Genomic DNA, 14,503 nt, shown 5'->3' with positions numbered 1-14,503 from the left:
CCCACAGACTCACAGAGAGACCCAGAGACTTTGCACAGAGACCCAGAGACTCGCATAGAGAGACCCACATACTTGCACAGAGACCTAGAGACTTGAACAGAGACCCAGAGACTCACAGTGGGACACACAGACTCACACAGAGACCCAGAGACTCGCACAGAGAGACCCAGATACTCACACATAGGCTCAGAGAATCGCACAGAGACCCACAGACTCACAGAGAGACCCAGAGACTCGCACAGAGACTCGCACAGAGACCCAGAGAATCGCACAGAGACCCACAGTCTCACACAGAGACCCAGAGACTCGCACAGAGCCTTAGAGACTTGCACAGAGACTCAGTGACTCACAGAGGGACCCACAGACTCACAGAGAGACCCAAAAAATTAACGTAATTACGAGTTAAACTTGTAACCCACAGTAGCCGCTCGCTCGCAAGGACAGAACAACTTCAATGCGCGAGGAGGAACCACAGACAAGTGGTTCTGCCTCACGCACTCCTTACACACAAATAAACCATGATACCTCGCCGCTGATCTCGTCAAGAAGCATAAACCATCATCACGCAAACTCTGTTCATGCTCACAGATACCCATAGACTCACACAGAGACACATAGACTCGCACATAGACCCATAGACTCGCACAGAAACCCATAGACTCGCACAGAGACCCATAGACTCGCACAGAGACCCATAGATTCACACACAGACCCATAGACTCGCACAGAGACCCATAGCTTCACACAGTCACCCACAGACTCACACAGAGACCCAGAGACTCGCATAGAGAGACCCAGAGACTTTGCACAGAGACCCAGAGACTCACAGTGGGACACACAGACTCACACAGAGACCCAGAGACTGGCACAGAGAGACCCAGATACTCACATAGAGGCTCAGAGAATCGCACAGAGAGACCCACAGTCTCACACAGAGACCCAGAGATTCGCACAGAGACCCAGAGCCCCACACAGTCACCCACAGACTCGCACAGAGACCCAGAGAATCGCACCGAGAGACCCACAGACTCACACAGAGACCATAGAGACTTGCACAGAGACCCAGAGACTCGCATAGAAACCCATAGACTCGTACAGAGACCTAGAGACTCACCCAAAGAATTTCAGAGAGACCCCCAGAATCACAGAGAGACCCAAAAATTTACGTAATTCTAATTTCAACTTGTAACACACAGCAAAGACGGTGGTCACCGCATGGCGTGGCGCTTACAGATGCACTTCTGCGGCCGTCTGGAAGGTTCTTCCTTCCAATGTTAGGAAGCCACTGGGAGCTATGCACTTTTAAATCTTGTAGGTTGAAAACGCATTTCTATAGAACTGATTTTGGTGTTTAGTTTGTTGTCCTTCTCCCGCACCTCCGATCAGCATGGTTGGCTAAGTACGGTGCGAAAGAAGTTCAACTTACAGTCCAACTCACGTTAATTATCCGTGGATCTGCTCGTGTGCGTGTGTGTTTCAGATTTACAAAAACAAAAAGGATCGTGAATATGTTGATGCTCAGGATGAATCTAAGTCAAACTGGATGAGGTGATTTTTGTCTTAAGGACCACAACACAGAGATCAGAACCACTACACACAGAGACCAGAACCACCACACACAGAGACCAGAACCACTACACACAGAGACCAGAACCACCACACACAGAGACCAGAACCACCACACACAGAGACCAGAACCACTACACACAGAAACCAGAACCACTGCACACAGAGACCAGAACCACTACACTCAGAGACCAGAACCACCACACACAGAGACCAGAACCACCACACACAGAGACCAGAACCACCACACACAGAGACCAGAACCACCACACACAGAGACCAGAACCACCACACACAGAGACCAGAACCACTACACTCAGAGACCAGAACCACCACACACAGAGACCAGAACCACCACACACAGAGACCAGAACCACCACACACAGAGACCAGAACCACCACACACAGAGACCAAAACCACTACACACAGAGACCAGAACCACTACACACAGAAACCAGAACCACCACACACAGAGACCAGAACCACTAAAGAGACCAGAACCACTACACACAGAGACCAACCCTGGGCCTCCCCTTGGTCGACTCGGCATCAAATGAGCACCCGGTACGGAGCGTGGTTCCAGCCACACCACCCCCACGTAGCGCCCAGTGCCGGCCCTTAATAGGCGCTCGCTAACGGCGCCCACCCCGCCCCCGCGTCTGCCCGCGCAGGTTCGTCAACTGCGCGAGGAATGAGCAGGAGCAGAACCTGGTGGCCTTCCAGCACCGGGGGCAGATTTACTACCGCACATTCCGTGCCGTGGGGCCCGGCTCTGAGCTGCTGGTCTGGTACGGCGAGGAGTTCGCCCAGGAGCTGGGCATCGCCTGCGAGGCCGGGCCCTCGCGACGCCGCAGCAGGAGCAGCAGCAACGAGATGGCTCCCAGGGCCACCGCCAGAGACCTGCAGCCCGTGCAGCCTCCACCAAGCGAGGAACACTGTGAGCACCGCTCACCAGAGACTCGCCACTGCTCACCAGACTATAGCCACCACTCACCAGAGATGATAGCCACCACTCACCAGAGATGATTAGCCACCACTCACCAGAGATTATAGCCACCACTCACCAGAGATGATAGCCACCACTCACCAGAGACGATAGCCACCACTCACCACAGATTATAGCCACCACTCACCAGAGATGATAGCCACTGCTCACCAAAGATAATAGCCACCACTCACCAGAGATGATTGCCACCACTCACCAGAGATGATAGCCACCACTCACCAGAGATGATAGCCACCACTCCCCATAGATGATAGCCACCACTCACCAGAGATGATAGCCACCACTCCCCATAGATGATAGCCACCACTCACCAGAGACGATAGCCACCACTCACCAGAGATGATAGCCACCACTCAACAGAGATGATAGCCACTGCTCACCAAAGATAATAGCCACCACTCCCCATAGATGATAGCATCCACTCACCAGAGATGATAGCCACCACTCACCAGAGATGATAGCCACCACTCACCAGAGATGATAGCCACCGCTCACCGGAGATGATAGCAACCACTCACCAGAGATGATAGCCTCGACTCATTAGAGATGATAGCAACCACTCACCAGAGATGATAGCCACTGCTCACCAAAGATAATAGCCACCACTCCCCATAGATGATAGCATCCACTCACCAGAGATGATAGCCACCACTCACCAGAGACGATAGCCACCACTCACCAGAGATGATAGCCACCACTCAACAGAGATGATAGCCACTGCTCACCAAAGATAATAGCCACCACTCCCCATAGATGATAGCCACCACTCACCAGAGATGATAGCCACCACTCACCAGAGATGATAGCCACCACTCCCCATAGATGATAGCCACCACTCACCAGAGATGATAGCCACCACTCCCCATAGATGATAGCCACCACTCACCAGAGACGATAGCCACCACTCACCAGAGATGATAGCCACCACTCAACAGAGATGATAGCCACTGCTCACCAAAGATAATAGCCACCACTCCCCATAGATGATAGCATCCACTCACCAGAGATGATAGCCACCACTCACCAGAGATGATAGCCACCACTCACCAGAGATGATAGCCACCGCTCACCGGAGATGATAGCAACCACTCACCAGAGATGATAGCCTCGACTCACTAGAGATGATAGCAACCACTCACCAGAGATGATAGCCACCACTCACCAGAGATGATAGCCTCCACTCACTAGAGATGATAGCCACCACTCACCAGAGATGATAGCCACCACTCACCAGAGATGAAAGCCATCACTCACCAGAGATGATAGCCACCGCTCACCAGAGATGATAACCACCGCTCACCAGAGATGATAGCCACCACTCACCAGAGATGATAGGCACCACTCACTAGAGATGATAGCCACCACTCACCAGAGATGATAACCACCGCTCAACAGAGAAGATAGCCACCACTCAACAGAGATGATAGCCACTGCTCACCAAAGATAATAGCCACCACTCCCCATAGATGATAGCATCCACTCACCAGAGATGATAGCCACCACTCACCAGAGATGATAGCCACCACTCAACAGAGATGATAGCCACTGCTCACCAAAGATAATAGCCACCACTCCCCATAGATGTTAGCATCCACTCACCAGAGATGATAGCCACCACTCACCAGAGACGATAGCCACCACTCACCAGAGATGATAGCCACCACTCAACAGAGATGATAGCCACTGCTCACCAAAGATAATAGCCACCACTCCCCATAGATGATAGCCACCACTCACCAGAGATGATAGCCACCACTCACCAGAGATGATAGCCACCACTCCCCATAGATGATAGCCACCACTCACCAGAGATGATAGCCACCACTCCCCATAGATGATAGCCACCACTCACCAGAGACGATAGCCACCACTCACCAGAGATGATAGCCACCACTCAACAGAGATGATAGCCACTGCTCACCAAAGATAATAGCCACCACTCCCCATAGATGATAGCATCCACTCACCAGAGATGATAGCCACCACTCACCAGAGATGATAGCCACCACTCACCAGAGATGATAGCCACCGCTCACCGGAGATGATAGCAACCACTCACCAGAGATGATAGCCTCGACTCATTAGAGATGATAGCAACCACTCACCAGAGATGATAGCCACTGCTCACCAAAGATAATAGCCACCACTCCCCATAGATGATAGCATCCACTCACCAGAGATGATAGCCACCACTCACCAGAGACGATAGCCACCACTCACCAGAGATGATAGCCACCACTCAACAGAGATGATAGCCACTGCTCACCAAAGATAATAGCCACCACTCCCCATAGATGATAGCCACCACTCACCAGAGATGATAGCCACCACTCACCAGAGATGATAGCCACCACTCCCCATAGATGATAGCCACCACTCACCAGAGATGATAGCCACCACTCCCCATAGATGATAGCCACCACTCACCAGAGACGATAGCCACCACTCACCAGAGATGATAGCCACCACTCAACAGAGATGATAGCCACTGCTCACCAAAGATAATAGCCACCACTCCCCATAGATGATAGCATCCACTCACCAGAGATGATAGCCACCACTCACCAGAGATGATAGCCACCACTCAACAGAGATGATAGCCACCGCTCACCGGAGATGATAGCAACCACTCACCAGAGATGATAGCCTCGACTCACTAGAGATGATAGCAACCACTCACCAGAGATGATAGCCACCACTCACCAGAGATGATAGCCTCCACTCACTAGAGATGATAGCCACCACTCTCCAGAGATGATAGCCACCACTCACCAGAGATGAAAGCCATCACTCACCAGAGATGATAGCCACCGCTCACCAGAGATGATAACCACCGCTCACCAGAGATGATAGCCACCACTCACCAGAGATGATAGGCACCACTCACTAGAGATGATAGCCACCACTCACCAGAGATGATAACCACCGCTCAACAGAGACGATAGCCACCACTCAACAGAGATGATAGCCACTGCTCACCAAAGATAATAGCCACCACTCCCCATAGATGATAGCATCCACTCACCAGAGATGATAGCCACCACTCACCAGAGATGATAGCCACCACTCAACAGAGATGATAGCCACTGCTCACCAAAGATAATAGCCACCACTCCCCATAGATGATAGCATCCACTCACCAGAGATGATAGCCACCACTCACCAGAGACGATAGCCACCACTCACCAGAGATGATAGCCACTGCTCACCAAAGATAATAGCCACCACTCCCCATAGATGATAGCATCCACTCACCAGAGATGATAGCCACCACTCACCAGAGACGATAGCCACCACTCAACAGAGATGATAGCCACTGCTCACCAAAGATAATAGCCACCACTCCCCATAGATGATAGCCACCACTCACCAGAGATGATAGCCACCACTCACCAGAGATGATAGCCACCACTCACCAGAGATGATAGCCACCACTCCCCATAGATGATAGCCACCACTCACCAGAGATGATAGCCACCACTCCCCATAGATGATAGCCACCACTCACCAGAGACGATAGCCACCACTCACCAGAGATGATAGCCACCACTCAACAGAGATGATAGCCACTGCTCACCAAAGATAATAGCCACCACTCCCCATAGATGATAGCATCCACTCACCAGAGATGATAGCCACCACTCACCAGAGATGATAGCCACCACTCACCAGAGATGATAGCCACCACTCACCAGCGATGATAGCCTCCACTCACCAGAGATGATAGCCACCACTCACCAGAGATGATAGCCACCACTCACCAGAGATGATAGCCACCACTCACCAGAGATGATAGCCACCACTCACCAGAGATGATAGCCACCACTCACCAGAGATGATAGGCACCACTCACTAGAGATGATAGCCACCACTCACCAGAGATGATAACCACCGCTCACCAGAGACGATAGCCACCACTCACTAGAGATGATAGCCACCACTCACCAGAGATGATAGGCACCACTCACTAGAGATGATAGCCACCACTCACCAGAGATGATAACCACCGCTCACCAGAGACGATAGCCACCACTCAACAGAGATGATAGCCACTGCTCACCAAAGATAATAGCCACCACTCCCCATAGATGATAGCATCCACTCACCAGAGATGATAGCCACCACTCACCAGAGATGATAGCCACCACTCAACAGAGATGATAGCCACTGCTCACCAAAGATAATAGCCACCACTCCCCATAGATGATAGCATCCACTCACCAGAGATGATAGCCACCACTCACCAGAGATGATAGCCACCACTCACCAGAGATGATAGCCACCACTCACCAGAGACGATAGCCACCACTCACTAGAGATGATAGCCACCACTCAACAGAGATGATAGCCACTGCTCACCAAAGATAATAGCCACCACTCCCCATAGATGATAGCATCCACTCACCAGAGATGATAGCCACCACTCACCAGAGATGATAGCCACCACTCACCAGAGATGATAGCCACCACTCACCAGATATGATAGCCACCACTCACCAGAGACGATAGCCACCACTCACCAGAGATGATAGCCACCACTCACCAGAGATGATAGCCACCACTCACCAGAGATGATAGCCACCACTCAACAGAGATGATAGCCACTGCTCACCAAAGATAATAGCCACCGCTCCCCATAGATGATAGCATCCACTCACCAGAGATGATAGCCACCACTCACCAGAGATGATAGCCACCACTCACCAGAGATGATAGCCACCACTCAACAGAGATGATAGCCACTGCTCACCAAAGATAATAGCCACCACTCCCCATAGATGATAGCATCCACTCACCAGAGATGATAGCCACCACTCACCAGAGATGATAGCCACCACTCACCAGAGATGATAGCCACCACTCACCAGAGATGATAGCCACCACTCACCAGAGATGATAGCCACCACTCACCAGAGATGATAGCCACCACTCACCAGAGATGATAGCCACCACTCACCAGAGATGATAGCCACCACTCCCCATAGATGATAGCCACCACTCACCAGAGATGATAGCCACCACTCCCCATAGATGATAGCCACCACTCACCAGAGACGATAGCCACCACTCACCAGAGATGATAGCCACCACTCAACAGAGATGATAGCCACTGCTCACCAAAGATAATAGCCACCACTCCCCATAGATGATAGCATCCACTCACCAGAGATGATAGCCACCACTCACCAGAGATGATAGCCACCACTCACCAGAGATGATAGCCACCACTCACCAGCGATGATAGCCTCCACTCACCAGAGATGATAGCCACCACTCACCAGAGATGATAGCCACCACTCACCAGAGATGATAGCCACCACTCACCAGAGATGATAGCCACCACTCACCAGAGATGATAACCACCGCTCACCAGAGACGATAGCCACCACTCACTAGAGATGATAGCCACCACTCACCAGAGATGATAGGCACCACTCACTAGAGATGATAGCCACCACTCACCAGAGATGATAACCACCGCTCACCAGAGACGATAGCCACCACTCAACAGAGATGATAGCCACTGCTCACCAAAGATAATAGCCACCACTCCCCATAGATGATAGCATCCACTCACCAGAGATGATAGCCACCACTCACCAGAGATGATAGCCACCACTCACCAGAGATGATAGCCACCGCTCACCGGAGATGATAGCAACCACTCACCAGAGATGATAGCCTCGACTCATTAGAGATGATAGCAACCACTCACCAGAGATGATAGCCACTGCTCACCAAAGATAATAGCCACCACTCCCCATAGATGATAGCATCCACTCACCAGAGATGATAGCCACCACTCACCAGAGACGATAGCCACCACTCACCAGAGATGATAGCCACCACTCAACAGAGATGATAGCCACTGCTCACCAAGATAATAGCCACCACTCCCCATAGATGATAGCCACCACTCACCAGAGATGATAGCCACCACTCACCAGAGATGATAGCCACCACTCCCCATAGATGATAGCCACCACTCACCAGAGATGATAGCCACCACTCCCCATAGATGATAGCCACCACTCACCAGAGACGATAGCCACCACTCACCAGAGATGATAGCCACCACTCAACAGAGATGATAGCCACTGCTCACCAAAGATAATAGCCACCACTCCCCATAGATGATAGCATCCACTCACCAGAGATGATAGCCACCACTCACCAGAGATGATAGCCACCACTCACCAGAGATGATAGCCACCGCTCACCGGAGATGATAGCAACCACTCACCAGAGATGATAGCCTCGACTCACTAGAGATGATAGCCACCACTCACCAGAGATGATAGCCACCACTCACCAGAGATGATAACCACCGCTCACCAGAGACGATAGCCACCACTCACTAGAGATGATAGCCACCACTCACCAGAGATGATAGGCACCACTCACTAGAGATGATAGCCACCACTCACCAGAGATGATAACCACCGCTCACCAGAGACGATAGCCACCACTCAACAGAGATGATAGCCACTGCTCACCAAAGATAATAGCCACCACTCCCCATAGATGATAGCATCCACTCACCAGAGATGATAGCCACCACTCACCAGAGATGATAGCCACCACTCAACAGAGATGATAGCCACCGCTCACCGGAGATGATAGCCACCACTCCCCATAGATGATAGCATCCACTCACCAGAGATGATAGCCACCACTCACCAGAGATGATAGCCACCACTCACCAGAGATGATAGCCACCACTCACCAGAGACGATAGCCACCACTCACTAGAGATGATAGCCACCACTCAACAGAGATGATAGCCACTGCTCACCAAAGATAATAGCCACCACTCCCCATAGATGATAGCATCCACTCACCAGAGATGATAGCCACCACTCACCAGAGATGATAGCCACCACTCACCAGAGATGATAGCCACCACTCACCAGAGATGATAGCCACCACTCACCAGAGACGATAGCCACCACTCACCAGAGATGATAGCCACCACTCACCAGAGATGATAGCCACCACTCACCAGAGATGATAGCCACCACTCAACAGAGATGATAGCCACTGCTCACCAAAGATAATAGCCACCGCTCCCCATAGATGATAGCATCCACTCAACCAGAGATGATAGCCACCACTCACCAGAGATGATAGCCACCACTCACCAGAGATGATAGCCACCACTCAACAGAGATGATAGCCACTGCTCACCAAAGATAATAGCCACCACTCCCCATAGATGATAGCATCCACTCACCAGAGATGATAGCCACCACTCACCAGAGATGATAGCCACCACTCACCAGAGATGATAGCCACCACTCACCAGAGATGATAGCCACCACTCACCAGAGATGATAGCCACCACTCACAACAGATGATAGCCACCACTCACCAGAAATGATAGCCACCACTCACCAGAGATGATAGGCACCACCCACACTGATAAGGTGCAAATGAGTAACTGGTGTGGTGTGTAGTAGTAAACATCGCCACTGGGGAGACAAAGGCGGCCATGTGTGGTGCTGGCCACCCTCCCACTCATGTGCCATGCTGGCTTTCATACAGTGAGGGAAAAAAGGATTTGATCCCCTGCTGATTTTGTACGTTTGCCCACTGGCAAAGAAATGATCAGTCTATAATTTTAATGGTAGGTTTATTTGAACCGTGAGAGACAGAATAACAACAACAAAAAATCCAGAAAAACGCATGTCAAAAATGTTATAAATTGATTTGCATTTTTTAAAATCAGCAGGGGATCAAATACTTTTTTCCCTCACTGTAGGTGCCCGATAACAGCACTTGTCCCAAAAGTATATACAGGCTATACGGGGGTTCTTCGTCTTTGTGTGTATATATAATGGAGCCCACTGCACTACGAACCCGGCCACCTGAGTTCGATTCCCACTCACGGCCAACGTCAGTGGTGAATATTTAGGCCTCCCCTAGGCTGACTCAGCCTCAAATGTGTACCTAGCTTAAACGTGGAAACATCGCCACTGGAGAGACAAAGGCGGCCGGGCCTGGTGTTGGCCACCTACTCCCTCGTGTGCCATGCCGGCCTTCATAGGTACTCGCAAACAGCACTTGCCCAACAGTCTGATATGGCTGTTGGGGACCTTTACCTTTGTATGTACACACACACGTGTGCAAGAGTGTTCATGTATCGGTGTTGGTGTGTGCGCGTGTGTCTTGTGCCTCTGGGATGACGCAGGTGGAGTGGGTGTGGAGGTGACAAGGCTGCCGTGTCCTGTCTGCAACCGTCAGTTCATCTGCCGCTCTAGTCTACAGCATCACGTGCAGAGGAAACACCCCACTAAGCCCAGTAACAAAAGTCATCAGTGTGACCAATGTTCATTCAGCACAGACTACAAGTGTAGCTTGAAGATGCACCAGAGAACACACACGGGAGAGAAGCCGTTCAAGTGCACCGTGTGTGAGAAGGCGTTTGCACATTTAGGATATCTTCATAGCCACCAGAGAACACACACGGGAGAGAAGCCGTTCAAGTGCACCGTGTGTGAGAAGGCGTTTGCACATCTATCACATTTTCACAGGCATCAGAGAACACACACAGGAGAGAAGCCGTTCAAGTGCACCGTATGTGAGAAGGCGTTTGCACAGCTATCACATCTTCACAGCCACCAGAGAACACACACAGGAGAGAAGCCGTTCAAGTGCACCGTGTGTGAGAAGGCATTTGCACATTTACAACATCTTCACAGCCACCAGAGAACACACACCGGCCAGGATGCATTTTCTCCTTCCCGTGGAAACAGAAAAGTCAGCCATCCTGAGCAAAACGTGCACTGCGCCGAGCTGTGAATTAGTTTTAAACAACAGGCCACGTGATTAGCCGAGGCTGTGCCACCCTTGAAACTGATTTTGAATGTGAACACGGAAACCTACGGATCCTCCTACACCTGCCTCACACTCTGTGGGGGGTGGGAGATTAAACCGACCCGGCCACCCCTCGATTGCAAGTGCGGAGTTCTAGGTCCCAACCACTGCACGTGTCCCCCCCCACCCCCATCACCTGGGGGTCCCTGTGTGTGTGAGTGTGCAGAGTCTCCCGTGCAGAGCTGCACTGTTGTTACCCTAGAGGGGGACACCGCAGGGCGATCCACCTACAGACACCCCAGTCTGCACGTCTCCCGCCGGTCTCCATGCGCACCGCGTGCCGTCTCGTAGCCCTGCCCCGTGCGACGTACGTACAGTACGTACAGTACATACCCATCCAGCGGTAGACTGAACCGCGGCCGATGACGAAGGTGGCATCCGCTCACAAATCTCCGTGCACTCAGTCCCGTAGCCCCGAGCCATCGCTTGCGCGATATTCACTTTGCCGCTGAGATGAAAGCTACGGGGAGGAGGTGGGGTGGGGGTGCTAGGAGAGGACATCTGTGGAACGGCTGGAGATCTGCGAAGAAGAGCTTCATAGCTCATCGGATTCCTGCGGTCTGAAAAAATATTCCGAGAGGGCGTTGGGGGAGGGGGGTGTAGGTATGATTGGGGCATCTGCACTTGGATCACCCTGCGTGTTGTTGCTGCCTCCCCCGTTGAAAATGTTCCCAGCGTGAACTTCACCCTTTGCCGTCGCGACGACGCCGCGCGCCGTGCGTGAACGTCGTCGTCGGAATAACAAAACGCAGTAAAAACTAAAGCAACATTATCGGTACCGAGGCTCCCACAGGGCCACGCGGGGCAGGGAGTGTGGCACAGTTTTCGCGCCGGCTAGCGCAGAGTGGCGGCGGTCGTGTCGCTACGCTTCTCTGCGGTGAGCAACGACGTCTTTATAACAACAACAGCAGTGCTGCTGCTGCTGCCACTGCTGCGGTGAACGGTGACAGCCACCCCGTGACCTGTGACCCCCACCCCGTGAACGGTGACACCCACCCCGTGAACGGTGACACTCACCCCGTGAACGGTGACCCCCACCCCGTGAACGGTGACACCCCATGGGTGGAAAAAACCCGATTTTTCCAGCTGCAGGCATCGGGTTTTTTCTTTAACACAATTAAACCCGATTTCGGGGAATTAAAACCTGGTTTAATGAATACGAAACTCTGATAGGCTTAGGCTGCTTCCTCGTCGGTGCTGCTATGGTACTCGGGGCCGTCGGGCACGGGGTAGTCGTAGAATGCGGCGGGCAGGTTGGTCTTAATGAACACGAGCTTCTCCACAATCGTGGGCGCCAGTGAGTTCCTTAGCTTGGAATGGATGAAGCCCATCGTTGAGAAGTGCGGTTCTGCAATTAGAACCAATGAAACCGGATTTCTCTCAATCTTAGATGATCGGGTTTAATATAAAAAGACAATTAAACCCGATTGTAAAAAACCCGACTGTGCCACCCTTGTGACACCCACCCCGTGAACGGTGACACCCACCGACCCTGCAACTCTGCAGACGTCTCGGACGCGGGAAAGGGTTGAGAGATTCTCTGCGTCGTCCCGGTTGCTCGCGTGATGTCGCACGGTGGTGGCGCGCGTTGACTCTTGCACGTTTAAGAAAGTTGAGCGTTAGTTTGTGATTCTGTTTAAAATGATATATATACATACTTAAACTAACAAACATTATCTTGGGATTCTACCAAGTAAGGTCCAACTGGATACGTAGTAGCTCTTTTATCAGACGCGACCACCTGGCCATCACAAATGAAAGCTCAACGAAGTGGCTTATCATTGTGTGGACATTTATAGCGGCCAAATACTCTGATTGCGTGATCTCGATTCTAAATGTCGAGGGAAAACCGGAGGACCTGGAGAAAATCCACACGACCACGGGGAGAGAGAGAGAGAGAGACGCGCAAACTCAAAATATACAGCAGGCGTCAGGGTCGGAATCAAACACACGATCTCCTGTATACCAGGAGAGGTAGTTAACATCTCAACATGCGTTCAGAGTATTTGGCTGCTGTAAATGTCACGTGATAAGCCACTTCGGTGCGCTGCTGTCATTTGTGATAGCCAGGTCGCTGCTACACAGCTCAGTGGGGGCCTTACCTGGAAAAGTAAAATGAATAATAAAAATCTACTGTATTCTTGGTTCTTTTGGTAAAGTCACGTAGAAGGGAAATAATAAAATAATAAAAATGTAAGAATCAAATTAACACGACGTTTCGATTGCAACACAAGCAATCATCAGTTTATGAAAACCCACAACAACAAAAACAATATTGCTGTGGTTTTCACTCCTGATGATGATTGCTTGTGTTGCAATCGAAACGTCGTGAGAATTTTATTGTTTTATTATTTCCCTTCAACGTGACTCTACCGAAAGAACCAAGAAGATGAATCCCTGCAGTCACGAAAGCTTTAAATCGAAATTTTACATCGACTTTGATTGCTTCAACCAGAAAAACTGTAATAATAACCCTAAAATGCTTCAATTGATCAAATTGAGATGCTTCCATTTATACGCTTTTTAGATATCGATTGAAGTTCGTTGTCGGCTGTTCTCTGTATGGATAATTGCCTTTGAACTTTCACATGGGGCATATTCTGCCCTGGAGGGGGTATGGTCTGGACCAGTCTAGTTTAAACCCCCGGGTATAGTTTAGCCTAGGACACTTCATCCCCCCGGGTATACTCTGGCCTGGGCCAAACTATACCCGGGTTTAATCGGGGCAGGGGTTATTGTAGCCTGTTACACCGGTATCTCCAGGAGGTCGGAGCGACTTGCTCTGTGGTGACACTTTTCCGTGACAGAGGTTTGGTTTTTGTTGTTGTTGGGTTAGAGATCTCGTAAACATCAACATTGTGTCGTTAACCCACCACCACCCACCACAATCGCCTGACACGGCCAATCAGTCAGGGTTTGTCACGTAAACGAAACGTGCCAATTGGTTACCAACTTCAGCACACACAGCGCTTGTGTGTCAGGGAGAGTGAACCCACAACAGCATTTACAATTCGAGTGCCGGTGACGTTTCGCCGGTGATTACAAACAACGGC

At 51.0% G+C, this 14,503-nt stretch overlaps 1 protein-coding gene across 1 annotated transcript in view; it reads left to right on the top strand.

The window, feature by feature from the left end:
* Window positions 1–13,667, top strand: part of LOC133359900 (histone-lysine N-methyltransferase PRDM9-like) — a 44,673-nt gene extending 31,006 nt beyond the window's left edge. Inside the window, exons 10-12 of the mRNA XM_061578460.1 lie at window positions 1,481–1,548; window positions 2,239–2,504; window positions 10,765–13,667. Of these exons, the coding sequence (XP_061434444.1) occupies window positions 1,481–1,548; window positions 2,239–2,504; window positions 10,765–11,375 (945 nt within the window). The 3' untranslated portion in view covers window positions 11,376–13,667. The remainder of the gene's footprint in view (window positions 1–1,480; window positions 1,549–2,238; window positions 2,505–10,764) is intronic.
* Window positions 13,668–14,503: the final 836 nt, after the last annotated feature.

The sequence above is a fragment of the Lethenteron reissneri genome, chromosome 66 (genome assembly GCF_015708825.2).
Source record: "Lethenteron reissneri isolate LAM-NWPU_2019-01 chromosome 66, ASM1570882v1, whole genome shotgun sequence".
Classification (NCBI taxonomy): domain Eukaryota; kingdom Metazoa; phylum Chordata; class Hyperoartia; order Petromyzontiformes; family Petromyzontidae; genus Lethenteron; species Lethenteron reissneri.
Note: the sequence above shows the minus strand (reverse complement) of the source record. Positions and strands in the feature narration are given on the sequence as shown.